This window comes from Schistocerca cancellata, chromosome 2 (assembly GCF_023864275.1).
Source record: "Schistocerca cancellata isolate TAMUIC-IGC-003103 chromosome 2, iqSchCanc2.1, whole genome shotgun sequence".
In the NCBI taxonomy this organism is placed as follows: domain Eukaryota; kingdom Metazoa; phylum Arthropoda; class Insecta; order Orthoptera; family Acrididae; genus Schistocerca; species Schistocerca cancellata.
In genome coordinates this window covers 808,407,244-808,423,695 of record NC_064627.1, presented here as the reverse complement: position 1 = coordinate 808,423,695, position 16,452 = coordinate 808,407,244, and the positions used below count along the sequence as shown (strand labels likewise).

General features: G+C 39.9%; 1 protein-coding gene across 2 annotated transcripts in view; it reads left to right on the top strand.

The window, feature by feature from the left end:
- Positions 1 to 16,452, top strand: part of LOC126162672 (non-structural maintenance of chromosomes element 3 homolog) — a 77,596-nt gene that overhangs the window by 21,854 nt on the left and 39,290 nt on the right. For both annotated transcript variants that reach the window (XM_049919321.1, XM_049919320.1), the window contains exon 3: positions 3,261 to 3,358. In XM_049919321.1, coding sequence (XP_049775278.1) covers positions 3,261 to 3,358 — 98 coding nt within the window. The remainder of the gene's footprint in view (positions 1 to 3,260; positions 3,359 to 16,452) is intronic.

Here is a 16,452-nt window from a genome sequence, read left to right as displayed (position 1 = left end):
TCCTGCCTTATGGTTACACGGTTAATAAGGAATACTACCTTGAAGTTATGCATCCTTTGTGTGAAGCAATCCAAAGAAAACTATTAGAATTCTGGCAAAACATAGTGGAAATTTGTGCCACGATGATGTTCCCACCCGTACCTTGATGCTTGTTCATGATTTTTTGGCAAAAAACGAAACCGTTATGTTGCCTCAGTCACCTTATTCTTGTACATGGTCCCCTGTGAGTACTTTCTATTCCTGAGGCTGAAGAGAGGATGTCATTCTGCCATCATTAGATGAGAGAAAAACAGAGTTGCTGAAGGAGCTGAACACCATGACAGAAACTGAGTTGCAGAAGTGTTTTCAAGATTTAATAAAGCCCTGGTACAAGTATGTGAGATCAGAGGGGAATTACTTTGAAGGAGACGAAGTTGATGTTGATGAATAAAGATTCTTTGAGGAAAACAAAAATTCTCATTTCTATGGGATTACACCTCGTATAATGCTGGAAGTTGCTACTGTGCTGAAGCATTGTTCCGACATGAAGGCTGACAATTGCAAGCATATAATTTGTAAGAAATCTTCAGTTTCTTTCATTTTAGGGATAGAAAGCTTCTTGTGTGATGGTTTTCTGTATATATTCTAATTTGTAATGCCTATTTATTGTGGAATGACAATATCATGAAAAGGATAGATTGCTATTCACTATATGGAGGAGATGTTGAGTTGCAAACAGGCACTTAAAAAAAAAAAAAAAAAAAAAAAATAATAAACTGCTATACATTTGAGCTTTTGGTCTGAAGGCAGTCTTCTGAAGTAGAAAAAGCATGAAGGCATCTTACAGAGATGTGACCACTGTGGCAGGCTACAGAGGTCTCAGCAACCAGCAACAGTAGTGTGTGTGTGTGTGTGTGTGTGTGTGTGTGTGTGTGTGTGTGTGTGTGTGTTTTTTTGGAAATTTGTGGTAAGGTCTTATGGGACCAAACAGCTGAGGTCATCAGTCTCTTAGCTTACCCACTACTTAATCTAACTTACACTAAGTACAACACACCCACACACCCACACACACACATTCTCCATGCCCGAGGGAGGACTCGAACCTCCGACAGGGGCGGGGGGGGGGGGGGGGGGGGGGGGAGTGGACCGTGATAAGGCACCTCAGACTGTGCGTCTATCCCATGTGGCGTGTGTTTTTTCTACTGTAAAAGAAGGCCTTTTGGCCAAAAGCCCAAATGTTTGGCAGTTTTTTGCCTGTCGTGACTGTCTCCTCATCAGATTAGTAGCAGTCTATCCTTTTCATAATGTTGTTGTTATTCTATCCGGGATTTTTCATTATGTATTGTGTAGGTAAGTATGTGTGAGTGGAAAGTGGGAGCACTACATCAAGCTTCCTCTAAGTGAGTGCAGAAAACTTTGTAAAAACCCACATGCAATCAATTTGTTGCACTAGGCAAATAACCATTAATCCTGTAGGTGTCTTAGAACCTAGTTTGGTTTAACCCTGTACTGGGAATAGCTAGTCTGTGGAGTGTCGTAGCCAATATGTTGCGTAGAGCAAATGTATACAAAAATTTACTCTCCTTCTCTAGTTGTCTGTATTTAGTTATGAAATTTAGTTGGTAATTACAATATTTGCCAAGTTGATGCTTTTTTCCGATTGAATGTTAGTAATTGATTTTGCAAATTTTTGACTGAATGTAAAAAAAATAAATTATTCAAGAACCATCACCTGTGATGACAAAACCTGACTGAATTAGAACAGATAAAGTCAGCATTTTCTTACTCATACAGTTTAAGTCTGAGGTGAGTGCTTGAACACCATTACTTTGTTTCTGGAGAAAAACTGCTAGTGTTTTGACATTCATGTCTGAATGGTGCAATAACTTGAAAAATGCAGATTGAAGATTTACAACAAATAACAGCTTTTAAAACATAGGTGTAAATAGTTATGTGCATTCAGAGCCATCACATACTTTTGCATTACAATTGTAAATGGTTTACTTGCATGCAGAATGCAAAGAGTGATGAAAGTAAAAGTAAGTGGTGGTGGTGGTATGGTCTTCAATCTGAAGGCTGGTTTGACACCTACCCAAGGTCACTCTATAAGTTTCTCCATTCTTTTGTAAATAATTTGTGTCTGTATATTGCAATGTTGACTCATTAAATTGATGGTTTTGTAGTATTTACAACTTTCCTGTACTGAACTTCTCTTGCTATAATACTTCCCTCAAATTCGTTTCCCTTATGTACACCCTCTGTATATTCTCTCCACCTTTCAGATTTCCCTTCTTTACATTGAGTTGGCTTGCCATCTTCGTGTAGTTGCTACTCTTTTCTCCAAAAAACAAATTAATTTTCCTTTAGGCAGTATCTATTTTTCCCCTAGTCATGCATGCTTCTACAGCCTTGCATTTGTTCTCTAACCATTCCTGCTTAGCCATTTTGCACTTTCTGTCAATCTTAATTTGTAGACATCGTGTCCTTTGTGTGCTGCATTTTTTGTTCTCTCCTTTTGTCAATTAAATTCAATATCTCGTGAGCTACTCAAGGATTTCTACTAGGCCTTGACTTTTTAATTATGTGATCCTCTGCTGCCGTCCTTGTGTCATCTCTCAGAGCTACCCATTCATTTTCTACTGTGTTCCTTACCCCTGTTTAAGTCCAGTGTTGTCTATTGCTCCTCCTGAAACGTCCAACAACCTCTGGTCCCTTCAGTTTATCCAAGTCCGATCTCCTTAATTTCTTATTTCTTGCAATTTCTTCAATTTTAATCTGCAATTCGTAATCAATAAATTATTGTCATAGTCCACATTTATCCTTGGGAATGTCTTACAGATTAATATCTGCTTTAGAAATGTATGTCTTACCATTATATAATCAATCGGAAATCACCCAGTGTCCCGAATAAAGATCAGAAAAGGAGTGAATACAAGTCTAATGCTGCGGGTTGTATACATTAGAAATCGAGGCATTGCTGTTACCTAAGTAGTTCAATGAGTTTATTAAATCTGAGAACGTTGGTTTTTTAAAGAAAAAAGAAAATTCACACTTGAGTTTTGTCATTGTGTAATATATACTATGTTTTTACTAGACTGAGAAATGTTCTCCTTGCCATTGTAGGCTTAAAATATATATTCATTTGTTATCAATGAGCAGTTGGATTAAAACTGTAACATAAAGTTTTGTGTTGATTAAAGTGTTGTATTGAGGTGTTACATAATAGTAGTTACTATCAGATTTTCTCACTGCTCATTTCTACCTTTTTAACATTTTTCCAGATGTGCTGTGGGAATTTCTTATAAGACTAGGCTTAATTAAAAAAGGAAGCAACGCCATACATGAAAGATTTGGGGATGTTAATAAATTTGTGTCTCAGGTGAGTATCTTTCATAATTTAATTTGTGTAGCTAATTTTGAGTCGTCTAGAGTGTCTTGTTCCTTGTGCCTTAATGATTCCTTCTCCAAACTTCATAATTATCTTGCTACTATACTGTCCCACTACTCCTGTGTAACTGGATTTTCCTTTAACTGCTGTCTGATTGTCTCCATTTGAGGGCGGGGGGGGGGGGGGGGGGCTATCCCATTCATTCCTGTATCCAGCCAAGTCCAGATCAGTACTTGTGTGGTACTTCCCCAGTTTCATGGAGAACCATATGTGATATAGTCTATTATTACTATGAGATCATCACATGCAAAAGCATTTTAAAGCTTCTACCAGCTTCTCCTTCCTGGGTAGGAATCCATGTCCCCCTCCTGTCTACATCTGATATAGGCTATATTATATTGTCAGATGTGACTTTGTTTTGGAAGTGTTTGTGCATTGTGCAACTGATATAGAAACTGGCTACCACACTGATATTTACCTAAGTGGATGTCGAAAGCGGCCTAAAAACCACCATGCCACACAAGCCCATCAATCCACAAGGCAAATTTGATCTGGAGCCAGCATACCCTCCATCCCATAAGCATGTGCTGTAATGCACTTATCTGGGCAGGTTGATTTCATGCTCATTCTTGTCTTCCATTCTTTATTTTCTTCTTTGATCAGGCCACACCTTTCTCTCTTTTGCCTATTACCATTATAGTGCCTGTTTGCTAGCTGTGTACTTAGTACAGGAGTTCCTGAATACCCAGTGCACTATGTTTTGCATGTCATCCTGCAGATCATGAAACTGATTTTTTCAAGTTTTCTGCGATAGGGGGTGTCGGGATGACTTGGAATGAGCGAGTGATTATCTACCAGAGATGGAGGCGAGTGCAGCAGAAAAGGCGGTCTGTAGCTATAAATGCCCTTTATTGCTCCAGAAGTGCAGAGTTGGGAGGACCTTATTTCGAGCTCCGGAGGATGGGAAATGGCTGGATCTCAGCATGTGGACCTGCAGTGGTGGCAGAGGGTAGGGCTGCCAAGAGCTTGATCAGTCAAGTAGCAGTCAGTGGTTCAAGGCTCAGTGATGGTGTTGGCAGCATCATCTTAGGTACTTTGTCCTCTTCATGGCATTGTCCAACATGGGGTGGGTGTCATAACATAGCCCAGTTGCCCCACAATGACTGGCTGGTCCCTAGAGGTATAAATATTGCTGTCTGGAAGCTAATTATGCAGAAGAGAAAGAAGTACTGCATTGTTCCATTTGATTCATCACTTTCTTCCCTCCTTGGTTGAATTTGGCCATTGTAATTCCTGTTTAGAAGTTGACTACAACATAAGCACTAGAATGTTTACACTTATATCCACTTTGTGTCCTCCTACATGAGTTCTATGAGTAGTGTTGCTGGTGAAATTCACTCTTAGTATAACTGTTCCTTATCCATATTGACATTTTTATTGTTGTTTCACTAGTACTAGCCACGTACAGAGAGCTTTTATTTGTAAATTGTGCTGTTGTATGTCAGTCAGTTCTTTTTTGGTACCGATATTAGTGATATGAATTTATTAGTTTCAAAGTTGGTAGTGCTGGAACTTGGGCAGTTCTGCACGTGAGCTGATAGTAAGCAGTACTTGTTATGACTAGAAAAATGCAGATGGCTGAGGTTGTGGTCTTATGGTTATGGGTTATTGATGATAATCTGTACAATGCTTTTTCACATTGTCAAGTGGGTGTTCCATTGACATGTGGCCATTTAGTGCAGCTAACATTGGATACAAGGGGGCAAGAAGGGTTGGCTCTAAAGTATTATTTGGAAGGTCAAGTTTCCAGTGGGTGGGATCGCAAAAGGTAGGTCAGGTAGGTAAATGTACAAGTCATATTCAGGGTAGTGGTTCTAGTGATGATTGCAGGTAGTCGGTAAGTTGGTCGAAAATGACACATTTGGTGTCATTGATCAATAATCTTTGTCCCTGTAATTCTATGCACTGTTTGTCAATGTAATGTCCTTCTTCAAAACAAGTACAAATGATGACCACTGGGTTTGTCATGGAGAACTACCAGTGCGACCTTATCCTTTGTAAAAATTATGATTTATTTTTGATCACCTCTTTAGGTAATTCCATCCTTGGAGTGGAGCACGGTGAACTCTCGTGACCCAGGGGTGGTGGGTATTCGGCGCATGGTACAGATGGTGACTGGCTTGGTTGAATAGCGCAGTAATTCCCGCATGCAGAGTGGGGCATCGGACTTTGTCATGTGCCACTAGTAGTATTTCTGGTACTGCGTGCCGTGGAATTTGAATCCCCGCCAGACGTCATGGATGTCAAAGACCCCTAGAGGTCTCTGCACCATCGCACCGTAAGCTGTGGTGGCGCGCGCCTCCTGGCCCACATTTAGCATGAGGGCGCCACAGTGGAACACGTGGTTGCAGCGGGCAATAGCGGTGTCCCCGATAGAGTACTTAAGCACCTGCCTTTCGCTCAGCCAGCCAGTCTAACATTGCGTACGTCTCTGGACATATTGCCTCGCCTTAGACAGCATATTTACTTTCGTGTTTTGTTTATGAGTGGACGTGGTTGTCTAGTTAGGTTTTCTTGACCCTGTTGTCTCGTTCTTGTTGTTGTCGTCCTTCTTTGGTCGTGTCCGTCTTCTCTGTTGTGTTGTTGTTCGCGGGCCGCTCTGTGGGTCCCGCCGCATTTTCTGTCACTTCAATCCTGCAACTGTTCCAGTCGCCGTTACAACAGTATTTCACGTATTTTCAGATGCACAGAGTTTTGCACGTCTCCACATGTTACTGGGTAGGTATGGAGCCTGTAACACTCAAATCTGTAGTACCTGTCTGTTAATTGTATTTGTGTTTAAATCTTCAAGTTTGCTCTTGTGTACTAGTGACTATGGCCATGTGATTGTACAGCGATAATAATTCCAGCAGTTTTTTCAGTTTTATCTGAACTGTGCAAAATCCTTCTAGGAACTGATTCAGAAGTAGGAGTATTGCAGTTGCATGACTGGAAACTACACGTTAAAATGCTTCCTACATTTTGGTGATTTCTGTATGTGTATCGGTAATGCAGTCAGCGAGGGTGCAAAGGAGATTCATAGTCATTAGCTGGGTGTCCATGTTACACAAATGGTCCCTAACAAGGGAACCTCCCCATCGCACCCCCCTCAGATTTAGTTACAAGTTGGCACAGTGGATAGGCCTTGAAAAACTGAACACAGATCAATCGAGAAAACAGGAAGAAGTTGTATGCAACTATGAAAAAAATAAGCAAAATATACAAACTGAGTAGTCCATGCGCAACATAAGCAACATCAAGGATACTGTAAACTCAGGAGCGCCGTGGTCCCGTGGTTAGCATGATCAGCTGCGAAACGCAAGGTCCTTGGTTCAAGCCTCCCTCGAGTGAAAAGTTTTAATTTTTTTATTTTCAGACAATTATCAAAGTTCAGGCACTCAAACATAATCAACCTCGCTCTCCAAAATTCCAGGACATGTTCAGATTTGCTTGGACACATGCAGGATTTGACGGTCTACACACGGAAAAATTTGAAAACGTTAAAAACATATGTTTTGACAGAGCACAGGGAAAACTGTGCGACTGTGAAACTGTTGCATTCATTTGTTGCAGTTTATGTGCCAAACTCTTATGTTTTCATCACTTTTTTGGGAGTGATTATCACATCCACAATAAAACCTAAATCGGGCAAGGTAGAAGAATCTTTTTACCCATTCGTCAAGTGTACAAGTTAGATAGGTCGACAAAATATTCCTGTCAGGTGACGCACATGCCGTCACCAGTGTCGTATAGAATATATCAGACATGTTGTTCTGTGAAGGAATCGGTTGACCTATGACCATGCGAGCAAATGTTTTCAGTGCCCATTGGAGAGGCACGTCCTTTCGTCTACTAATCGCACGGTTTTGCGGTGCGGTCACAAAACACAGACACTAAACTTATTACAGTGAACAGAGACGTCAATGAACGAACGGACGGATCATAACTTTGCGAAAATAAAGAAAGTAAAATTTTCACTCGAGGAAAGACTTGAACCAAGGACACCTCAATCCGGCGCTGCTCACGCTAACCACGGGACCACGGCACTCCTGAACTCACAATGTCCTAAATGTTGCGTATCTTGCACATGGACTACTCAGTTTGTATGTTTTGCTTATTTATTTCATAGTTCCACACAACTTCTTCCTGTTTTCTTGAGTGATCTGTGTTCAGTTTTTTAAGGCCTATCCACTGTGCCAACTTGTAACAAAATCTGAGGGGGGTGCGATGGGAGGTTCCCTTGTAAATATGCTCAAGTCTTGATTGGTGGTATCTACAAGTGCTTGAATGCAGGCCATGAGTCTGGTGTCCAAGGAGTGAAGCAATTTAGTCTTATTTACCATGCCCTTTTCAAGATGGCGAGTTGTGTAGTGTGTAGTTCTAAGATTCACTGATTGTCTTCTACATCCACTTGTTCGTGCTATAAAGCCCTATAGATCTTTTCTAAGTCCTCTGAACTAGCTGTACTGAAAACTGTTTTCAAGATTTTACCGCCTGCGTCAAGCCAGCCCCCCTTCCATTAGTACTGTAAGTCTAACTTCATAGTTTGGTGTAGTTGCAACTTTGCAAAAACTGACCGCATATAGTATTTTCCTATTTTTCCTTTCGTTCTGTATCTGATGCCTATAGCTGGAACTGCTACCCCTTACTTTGGGTGGATCTGGACTGAGCACTAAAGGAATAGGAAATCCTCTGTTAGCTTACCATATCTGCTTGTGATCTAAGTACATCGGGATGAGTTGGGGTAACCATAGTCGTGTTCTGTTTTAGTTGTTTTACTCTGCCTTTGTTTTCTTTCTCTTCTGCTACTCCGCTTCCTCCTTTGGAAGGTGCTGCTGATAATGAAGGCAGCACCCCCAGGGTTTCTTTAAGCGGATCAATACTCCCTATGTGCACTATTGTGGTGCGTGTTGGGAGCTCTAATTTAACCTTAATAGGTGATTTCAAGTTTAGTATTTGGTAATGTACTTGGTAAGGTGACCATACTTTTTTGTCTTCCTCCTCAGCACTTACGGATTGGTTTGCATTGCCCATTGTCTGGCGTGATATTTTGGTAATATTGCTTTTTTATTAAGTGTTCCTAACTGCTGTTCCAAGGCCTTAACATTTGTCTTTTTAACTTGGTGCCAAATGATTTTTAATAATCTGGAAAAATTTCAAAGTAATGACTTATCTTCTCCTGGAAGTGATTTCCTATGTCCAATAGATTTCAGTTTTTGACTTAAAACAACCTCATATGGGTATAAGCCTATATTCTCTTCGACCTTTGAATTGTGTGCCTTGCGCTACTGCATAAGGGAGCAGGGTAGCCCCATCATTATGGTGACCATTGCCAGAGTAACTCAATTTTTCATGGGTTTTTAATGCATAATGGTCTACACAACCATTTTACTAAGACTGACATAAAATTTGTGCCTTAGTCCGTTGTCACTGTCTCAGGTGTTCCAAACTTCAGTATCCAATGATTAACCATTGATTGTGCCATGGTTTTTGTCTGCTGGTTTGGTATGGTGATCATGGACACGAAAAGTGAAGAATGATGAATTATTGTCTGTACATTATTGTTCCCTGCTGGTGTTAGATCGAATGGTCCAGATATGTCCACGTCGATTATCTCAAATGGGTTATCTGCCTCTGGTAATGTCTGTTACACAATTTTTGGAGGACTGATTTCTGCTCTTTGTACACATGGGACACAGTTTTTCTGTGTGTTGTTCTATATGTTGCTTATGCGTGTTTCACCTGTAGTTTTCTGCAACTTGGTGTTCTGTGGCTCAGCAGCTACTGCGTTTTGCTAAAACTGAGTCACAAACCTACCACAACAGCTTGTTTCGTAATTTTGCTTGTACCTCTAGCCACAAACCACATCTTGTGTGAATATACAGCACACCGTCTTCATTACTGAATTGTGGTTGCTTCGCAAAGTGCTGACACTCTGAGTTAGTAACTTGTGCTTTCTGCCATTTTTCTGTGTTTACATCAGTGCATTCCACAGCAAATACTTTCCCTCTTAGCCTGTCCACATTTCCAAGTAGTTTACTCAGTCGATGCACAACTTGAAAATCAAATTTGCTTAATCTTAATGCCCGTCTAGTTAAACAACTTGTTGGTTCTTTTTAAGTCACATTAGCCATTTTAATATCTTATGATCAGTTATTATACCTCAAAATGTTGTCCGTACAAACAACAGCAGAAATAAGTGACTCTCTCTCTCTCTCTCTCTCTCTCTCTCTCTCTCTCTCTCTCTATATATATATATATATATATATATATATATATATGAATATAATAGAGGGAAACATTCCACGTGGGAAAAATATATTTAAAAAGAAAGATGATGAGACTTACCAAACAAAAGCGCTGGCAGGTCGATAGACACACAAACAAACACAAACATACACACAAAATCTAGCTTTCGCAACCAACGGTTGCCTCGTCAGGAAAGAGGGAAGGAGAAGGAAAGACAAAAGGATATGGGTTTTAAGGGAGAGGGTAAGGAGTCATTCCAATCCCGGGAGCGGAAAGACTTACCTTAGGGGGAAAAAAGGACAGGTGTACACTCGCACACACACACATATCCATCCATACATACAAGACACAAGCAGACATTTGTAAAGGCAAAGAGTTTGCCTTTACAAATGTCTGCTTGTGTCTTGTATGTATGGATGGATATGTGTGTGTGTGTGCGAGTGTACACCTGTCCTTTTTTCCCCCTAAGGTAAGTCTTTCCGCTCCCGGGATTGGAATGACTCCTTACCCTCTCCCTTAAAACCCATATCCTTTTGTCTTTCCTTCTCCTTCCCTCTTTCCTGACGAGGCAACCGTTGGTTGCGAAAGCTAGATTTTGTGTGTATGTTTGTGTTTGTTTGTGTGTCTATCGACCTGCCAGCGCTTTTGTTTGGTAAGTCTCATCATCTTTCTTTTTATATATATATATATATATATATATATATATATATATAGTTATAATAGAAGGAAACATTCCACGAAGGAAAAATATACTTAAAAACAAAGATGATGTGACTTACCAAATGAAAGTGCTGGCAGGTCGACAGACACACAAACGAACACAAACATACACACAAAATTCAAGCTTTCGCAACAAACTGTTGCCTCATCAGGAAAGAGGGAAGGAGAGGGAAAGACGAAAGGATGTGGGTTTTAAGGGAGAGGGTAAGGAGTCATTCCAGTCCCGGGAGCGGAAAGACTTACCTTAGGGGGAAAAAAGGACGGGTATATACTCGCACACACACACATATCCATCCACACATATACAGACACAAGCAGACATATATATATATATATATATATATATATATATATATATATATGAAACATTCCACGTGGGAAAAAAATATATCTAAAAACAAAGATGATTTGACTTACCAAACGAAAGCGCTGGCACGTCGATAGACACACAAACAAACACGAACATACACATAAAATTCTAGCTTTCGCAACCAACGGTTGCCTCGTCAGGAAAGAGGGAAGGAGAGGGAAAGACGAAAGGATTTGGGTTTTAAGGGAGAGGGTATGGAGTCATTCCAATCCCGGGAGTGGAAAGACTTACCTTAGGGGGAAAAAAGGACGGGTATACACTCGCGCACACACACACACATATCCATCCACACATATACAGACACAAGCAGACATATATGTGCTCATACATATGTCTGCTTGTGTCTGTGTATGTGTGGATGGATATGTGTGTGTGTGTGTGTGTGTGTGTGTGAGTGTGTGAGTGTATACCCGTCCTTTATCCCCCTAAGGTAAGTCTTTCTGCTCGCGGGATTGGAATGACTCCTTACCCTCTCCCTTAAAACCCAAATCCTTTCGTCTTTCCCTCTACTTCCCTCTTTCCTGACGAGGCAACCGTTGGTTGCGGAAGCTAGAATTTTGTGTGTATGTTTGTGTTTGTTTGTGTGTCTGTCGACGTGCCAGCGCTTTCGTTTGGTAAGTCAAATCATCTTTGTTTTTAGATATATATATTAAGTCCTAGCATTTTCTATTTAGTAGTTAAATAATTTTTTAGTTGAATAGGTTTTGCTGCCTTATTGAGTTGTCTTCAAATAACAGAAAGTCTAGGATGGAATAACAATATTGAAAGGGCAGATTGGCAACCACAGCATAGGGGAGGAGCTGAGTTGCAGACAAGCACATTGATAAAGAGTGCTAGGAATATGTTAGCTTTCGAACAAAGTCCTCCTTTTGAAGTCAAAAACTTGCACACAGTCTTACATGAAACACACACACATGGCCACTCTCTCTGGGCCTTAAAGACCAATTGTGACTACATCTGACGTGTGCAGAAATTGCTGCTCATGTCAGGTGGACACTATGTGCTCATATGCTCGTACAGTATTATCTTCATAAACAAATCTGTTGTCCAAGTATTAACTGTAACATCCCTCAAATTATGCTCAACAGCAATGAGTGGCATCCAAATCTATAGGTAATAGCAACTGAAAGTGTGACCAACATACCTCTCTGACAAACCCATGTGAACACATGTTAGAGATGTGCATTGATACGTGTCTGCTTCCACATTGTTCTACAGTGAAAAAAACATGACACCACTGACCATGTTCCATCCTGGGTTTTCCCTTGCTCTTCTACTTCATGCTCCAGGGTGCTATGGGTTTTGTACTAGACACCTTGAGGCACAAATTGATGGTGCACAGTTGTGTTTGATGTAGTCCTCCCGTTTTCCTTTCACTTGTGATACGTACAAGCCATAATTTGTAGGTAGTAGTCATCATCTGGTCTCACTGTAGTGTCTGAAAGTTCAAATGATATCACTATGATGTACATTAACTTAGATGGTAACTTTATGCTGGCAAGCCTTATGAAGTGAGAATACTCACACAGTCTAAGCTCGATGTGATGCTTCAAGACAAGTTGACAGACTGAACTATCACAAGTCACGTTGTTCTGTTCACGATTGGAGGCACAGAGCACTCCACTGAACTGTACTACCAATGCAGTTTGCCTTTTGCACCATTGAACAGTTGGCTGTGCATAGCAATTTGCTTTTTTTAAAAAAAAGCTTACAGAGAGAAAAGTTTCTTATCTTAAAACGTTGAAACAACCAGGAGACCTCATTGATAACAGAAAAAAGTAATAAATATTCTAAACTTCTCAAAAATAATTAATGTTGTTTGCGAAATGACCACCTTTCCCATTCAGATATACAAGCTAATTCAGGCTTGTATTTTGTCATATACCACATTAAAACATTTCTGCACAAGTTCAAATGGTTCTGAGCACTGTGGGACTTAACTTCCGAGGTCATCAGTCCCCCAGAACTTAGAAATACTTAAACCTAACTAATTTAAGGACATCACACACATCCATGCCCATGGCAGGATTCGAACCTGCAACCATAGCGGTCATGCGGTTCCAGACTGTAGCACCTAGAACAGCTCGGCCACCCCGGCTGGCTCTGCGCAAGTGAAGGATTAAAAAAAAAGGTGAGGCAATACATTGGATTTAGTGTATGGGCAATGTTATGTGCGTGATTGGCATCTACCAACCAAGAATCTTTTAAGAAGTAGCATACTAAATGTTAAAGAGAAACAAAGAATTTCCAGAAGTAACAAGATTGCAAACAGGCAAAAAAGACAACAAACTCGTTGTTGTTGTTGTTGTGGTGGTGGTGGTGTTCAGTCCATGCTAGTCTGTTGTGTGTAAGCCTCATTATCTTCGCATAACTTTTGCAGCCTACATCCATTTGAAACTGCTTACAATATTCATCCCTTGGTCTGTCTCTAAAATTCCCTCCTCCCTCCCTCCTCCACTCCCCTCCATTACTAGACTGGTGATTGCTTGATTCTTCAGGATGCGTCCTATAAACCCATCCTTTCTTTTCTTCCAGTTGTGTCATAATTTTCTTTCCTCCCCAGTTTGATTTAGTACTTCTTCATTAGTTATTTGATGTAACCATTTAATCTTCAACATTCCTTTTTGTGGCACAACATTTACAAAGCTTCTGTTCTCTTATTGTCTGAAATGTTTATTGTCCACATTTCACTTCTGTACAAGGGTACACATTAGACAAATACCTTCAGAAGACACTTCTTAATGCTTAAATTTATATTTAATGTTAATAGTTACTCTTTTTCAGAAATTCTTTTCTTGATATTATCATTCTTCATTTTATATCATCTCTATTTCAGGCATTATCAGTTATTTTGTTGCCCAAATAGCAAAATTCATCCACTACATGTGGTGACTTATTTCCTAATTTAATTCCCTCAGCATCTTTAAGCCTGGTGTGATTTAATTTGCATACATTCAGTCTCTCTTGTTTCATTTTTGTTGATGTTCATCTTGTAACCTTTCTCAAGACACTATCCATTGAAGAATCACACTATCCATTCCATTTAACCTTCTTTTCCAAGTCCCTCGCTACCTCATACACAATTGCAATGCTTCAGCAATTCTTAAAGTTGTAAAATCTTCTCCCTTAATTCCAATTCCCTTTCCAGTTCTCATTGATTTCCTTTACAGATTTAATAACATTGAGGATAGGCAACAACCCTGTCCCACTCTCTTATCAATTAATGCTTCCTTTCATCATCTTCGAACTCTTATAACTACAGCGTGGTTTCTGTACAAGATGTAGATAATCTTTTGCTCCCTTTTAAGTTAATCATTTCAAAGAGTGTATTCCGGACAACATTATCAAAAGCTTTCTCAAAATATACAAGTGCTATAAAGTATAGGTTTCCTTTTTCTATTGTGTTTCTCATGTGTTGTCGAAGTTAAGTCGTAGGGTCGGCGTTGCCTCATCTGTGTTCCTATATTTTTCTGGAACTAAAACTGATCTTCTCCAAAATCAGCCTCATCAAGTTTTCCATCTGTAAGCAATTCATGACAGTATTTTGCAACTACGATTATAAAAAAATCTGATAGTTTGGTAAAATGCACACCTATCACCACCTGCCTATTTTGGAATTCGAATTGTTACATTCTTGTTGAAGACTGAGTGTATTTCACCTGTCTCGCATATCTTGTGTATCAGTTTTCTCATGACTGGATCCCCAAGGGTCTCGATAATTATGAGGGAATGTCATCTACTCCAGAGGCTATGTTTCAGCTTAGGTCTCTTAATGCTCTGTGTAATGCTTCACAGTGTGTCTTATCTCCCATGTTAACTGCATCTACCTCCTCTCTCCTTTCTGTAATATTGACCTAAAGTTCATTTTGCTTGTATATTCCTTCTAAATATCCCATTTACCTTCTTTGTGTAGTACTGGCTTGCTGCCAGAGTTCTTGACATACTACAGCTGTGTCTTTTTTCTCCAAAGACCGCATTCCTTTTTGTATTGGCAGCAACTATATTTCCCTTAGTCATGCGTGTCTTGCATTTTACTCTTTATGTCAATTTTATTTTCTAATTGTGCCTGCTTGTGTGAATATGTGTGTGTTTTTTTCCTTTCTTTTCTGAAGAAGGCTTTGGTCAAAAGCTCAGTGTATAAACAGTCTTTTTGTTGTGCCTGTCTGCATCTCAACATGTCACCCTTATGGCACGTAGCAATTTACCTTTTAATAATTGATATTCCAACCTGGACTTTCACCCTCTGCCATGCACCTCATGGTGGTTTGCAGAGTATAGATGTAGATGTAAATGTAGACTGTCCAGTGTGTGATTTCATTTTTTAGTTGTCTGTATTCCATTTTGTCTGCTTCGTTTGCTGCATATTTATGTTTTTTTTCCTTTTTTTGATTGTTGTTGTTGTTGTTGTTGTTGTCTTCAGTCCTGAGACTGGTTTGATGCATCTCTCCATGCTACTCTATCCTGTGCAAGCTTCATCATCTCCCAGTGCCAACAGCAGCCTACATCCTTCTGAATCTGCTTAGTGTATTCATCTCTTGGTCTCCCTCTACAATTTTTACCCTCCACGCTGCCCTCCAATACTAAATTGGTGATCCCTCGATGTCTCAGAACATGTCCTACCAACCGATCCCTTCTTCTAGTCAAGTTGTGCCACAAACTCCTCTTCTCCCCAATTCTGTTCAATACCTCCTCATTAGTTATGTGATCTACCCATCTAATCTTCAGCACTCTTCTGTAGCACCACATTTCGAAAGCTTCTATTCTCTTCTTGTCTAAGCTATTTATCGTCCACGTTTCACTTCCATACATGGCTACACTCCATACAAATACTTTCAGGAACAACTTCCTGGCATTTAAATCTATACTCGATGTTAACAAATTTTTCTTCTTCAGAAATGCTTTCCTTGCCATTGCCAGTCTACATTTTATATCCTCTCTACTTCGACCATCATCAGTTATTTTGCTCCCTAAATAGCAAAACTCCTTTACTACTTTTAAGTGTCTCATTTCCTAATCTAATTCCCTCAGCATCACACGACTTAATTCGACTACATTCCATTACCTCGCTTTGCTTTTGTTGATGTTCATCTTATATCCTCCTTTCAAGACACTGTCCATTCCGTTCAACTGATCTTCCAAGTTCTTTGCTGTCTCTGACAGAATTGCAATGTCATTGGCGAACCTTAAAGTTTTTATTTCTTCTCCATGGATTTTAATACCTACTCCGAACTTTCTTTTGTTTCCTTTATTGCTTGCTCAATATACAGATTGAATAGTATCGGGGATAAGCTACAACCCTGTCTCACACCCTTCCCAACCACTGCTTCCCTTTCATGTCCCTCAACTCTTATAACTGCCATCTGCATTCTATACAAATTGTAAATAGCCTTTCGCTCTCTGTATTTTACCCCTGCCACCTTCAGAATTTGAAAGAAATTATTCCAATCAACATTGTCAAAAGCTTTCTCTAAGTCTACAAATGCTAGAAATGTAGGTTTGCCTTTCCTTAATCTTTATTCTAAGATAAGTCTTAGGGACAGTATTGCCTCACGTGTTCCAACATTTCTACGGAATCCAAACTGATCTTCCCCGAGGTCGGCTTCTATCAGTTTTTCCATTCGTCTGTAAAGAATTCGCGTTAGTATTTTGCAGCTGTGACTTATTAAACTGATAGTTTGGTAATTTTCACATCTGTCAACACCTGCTT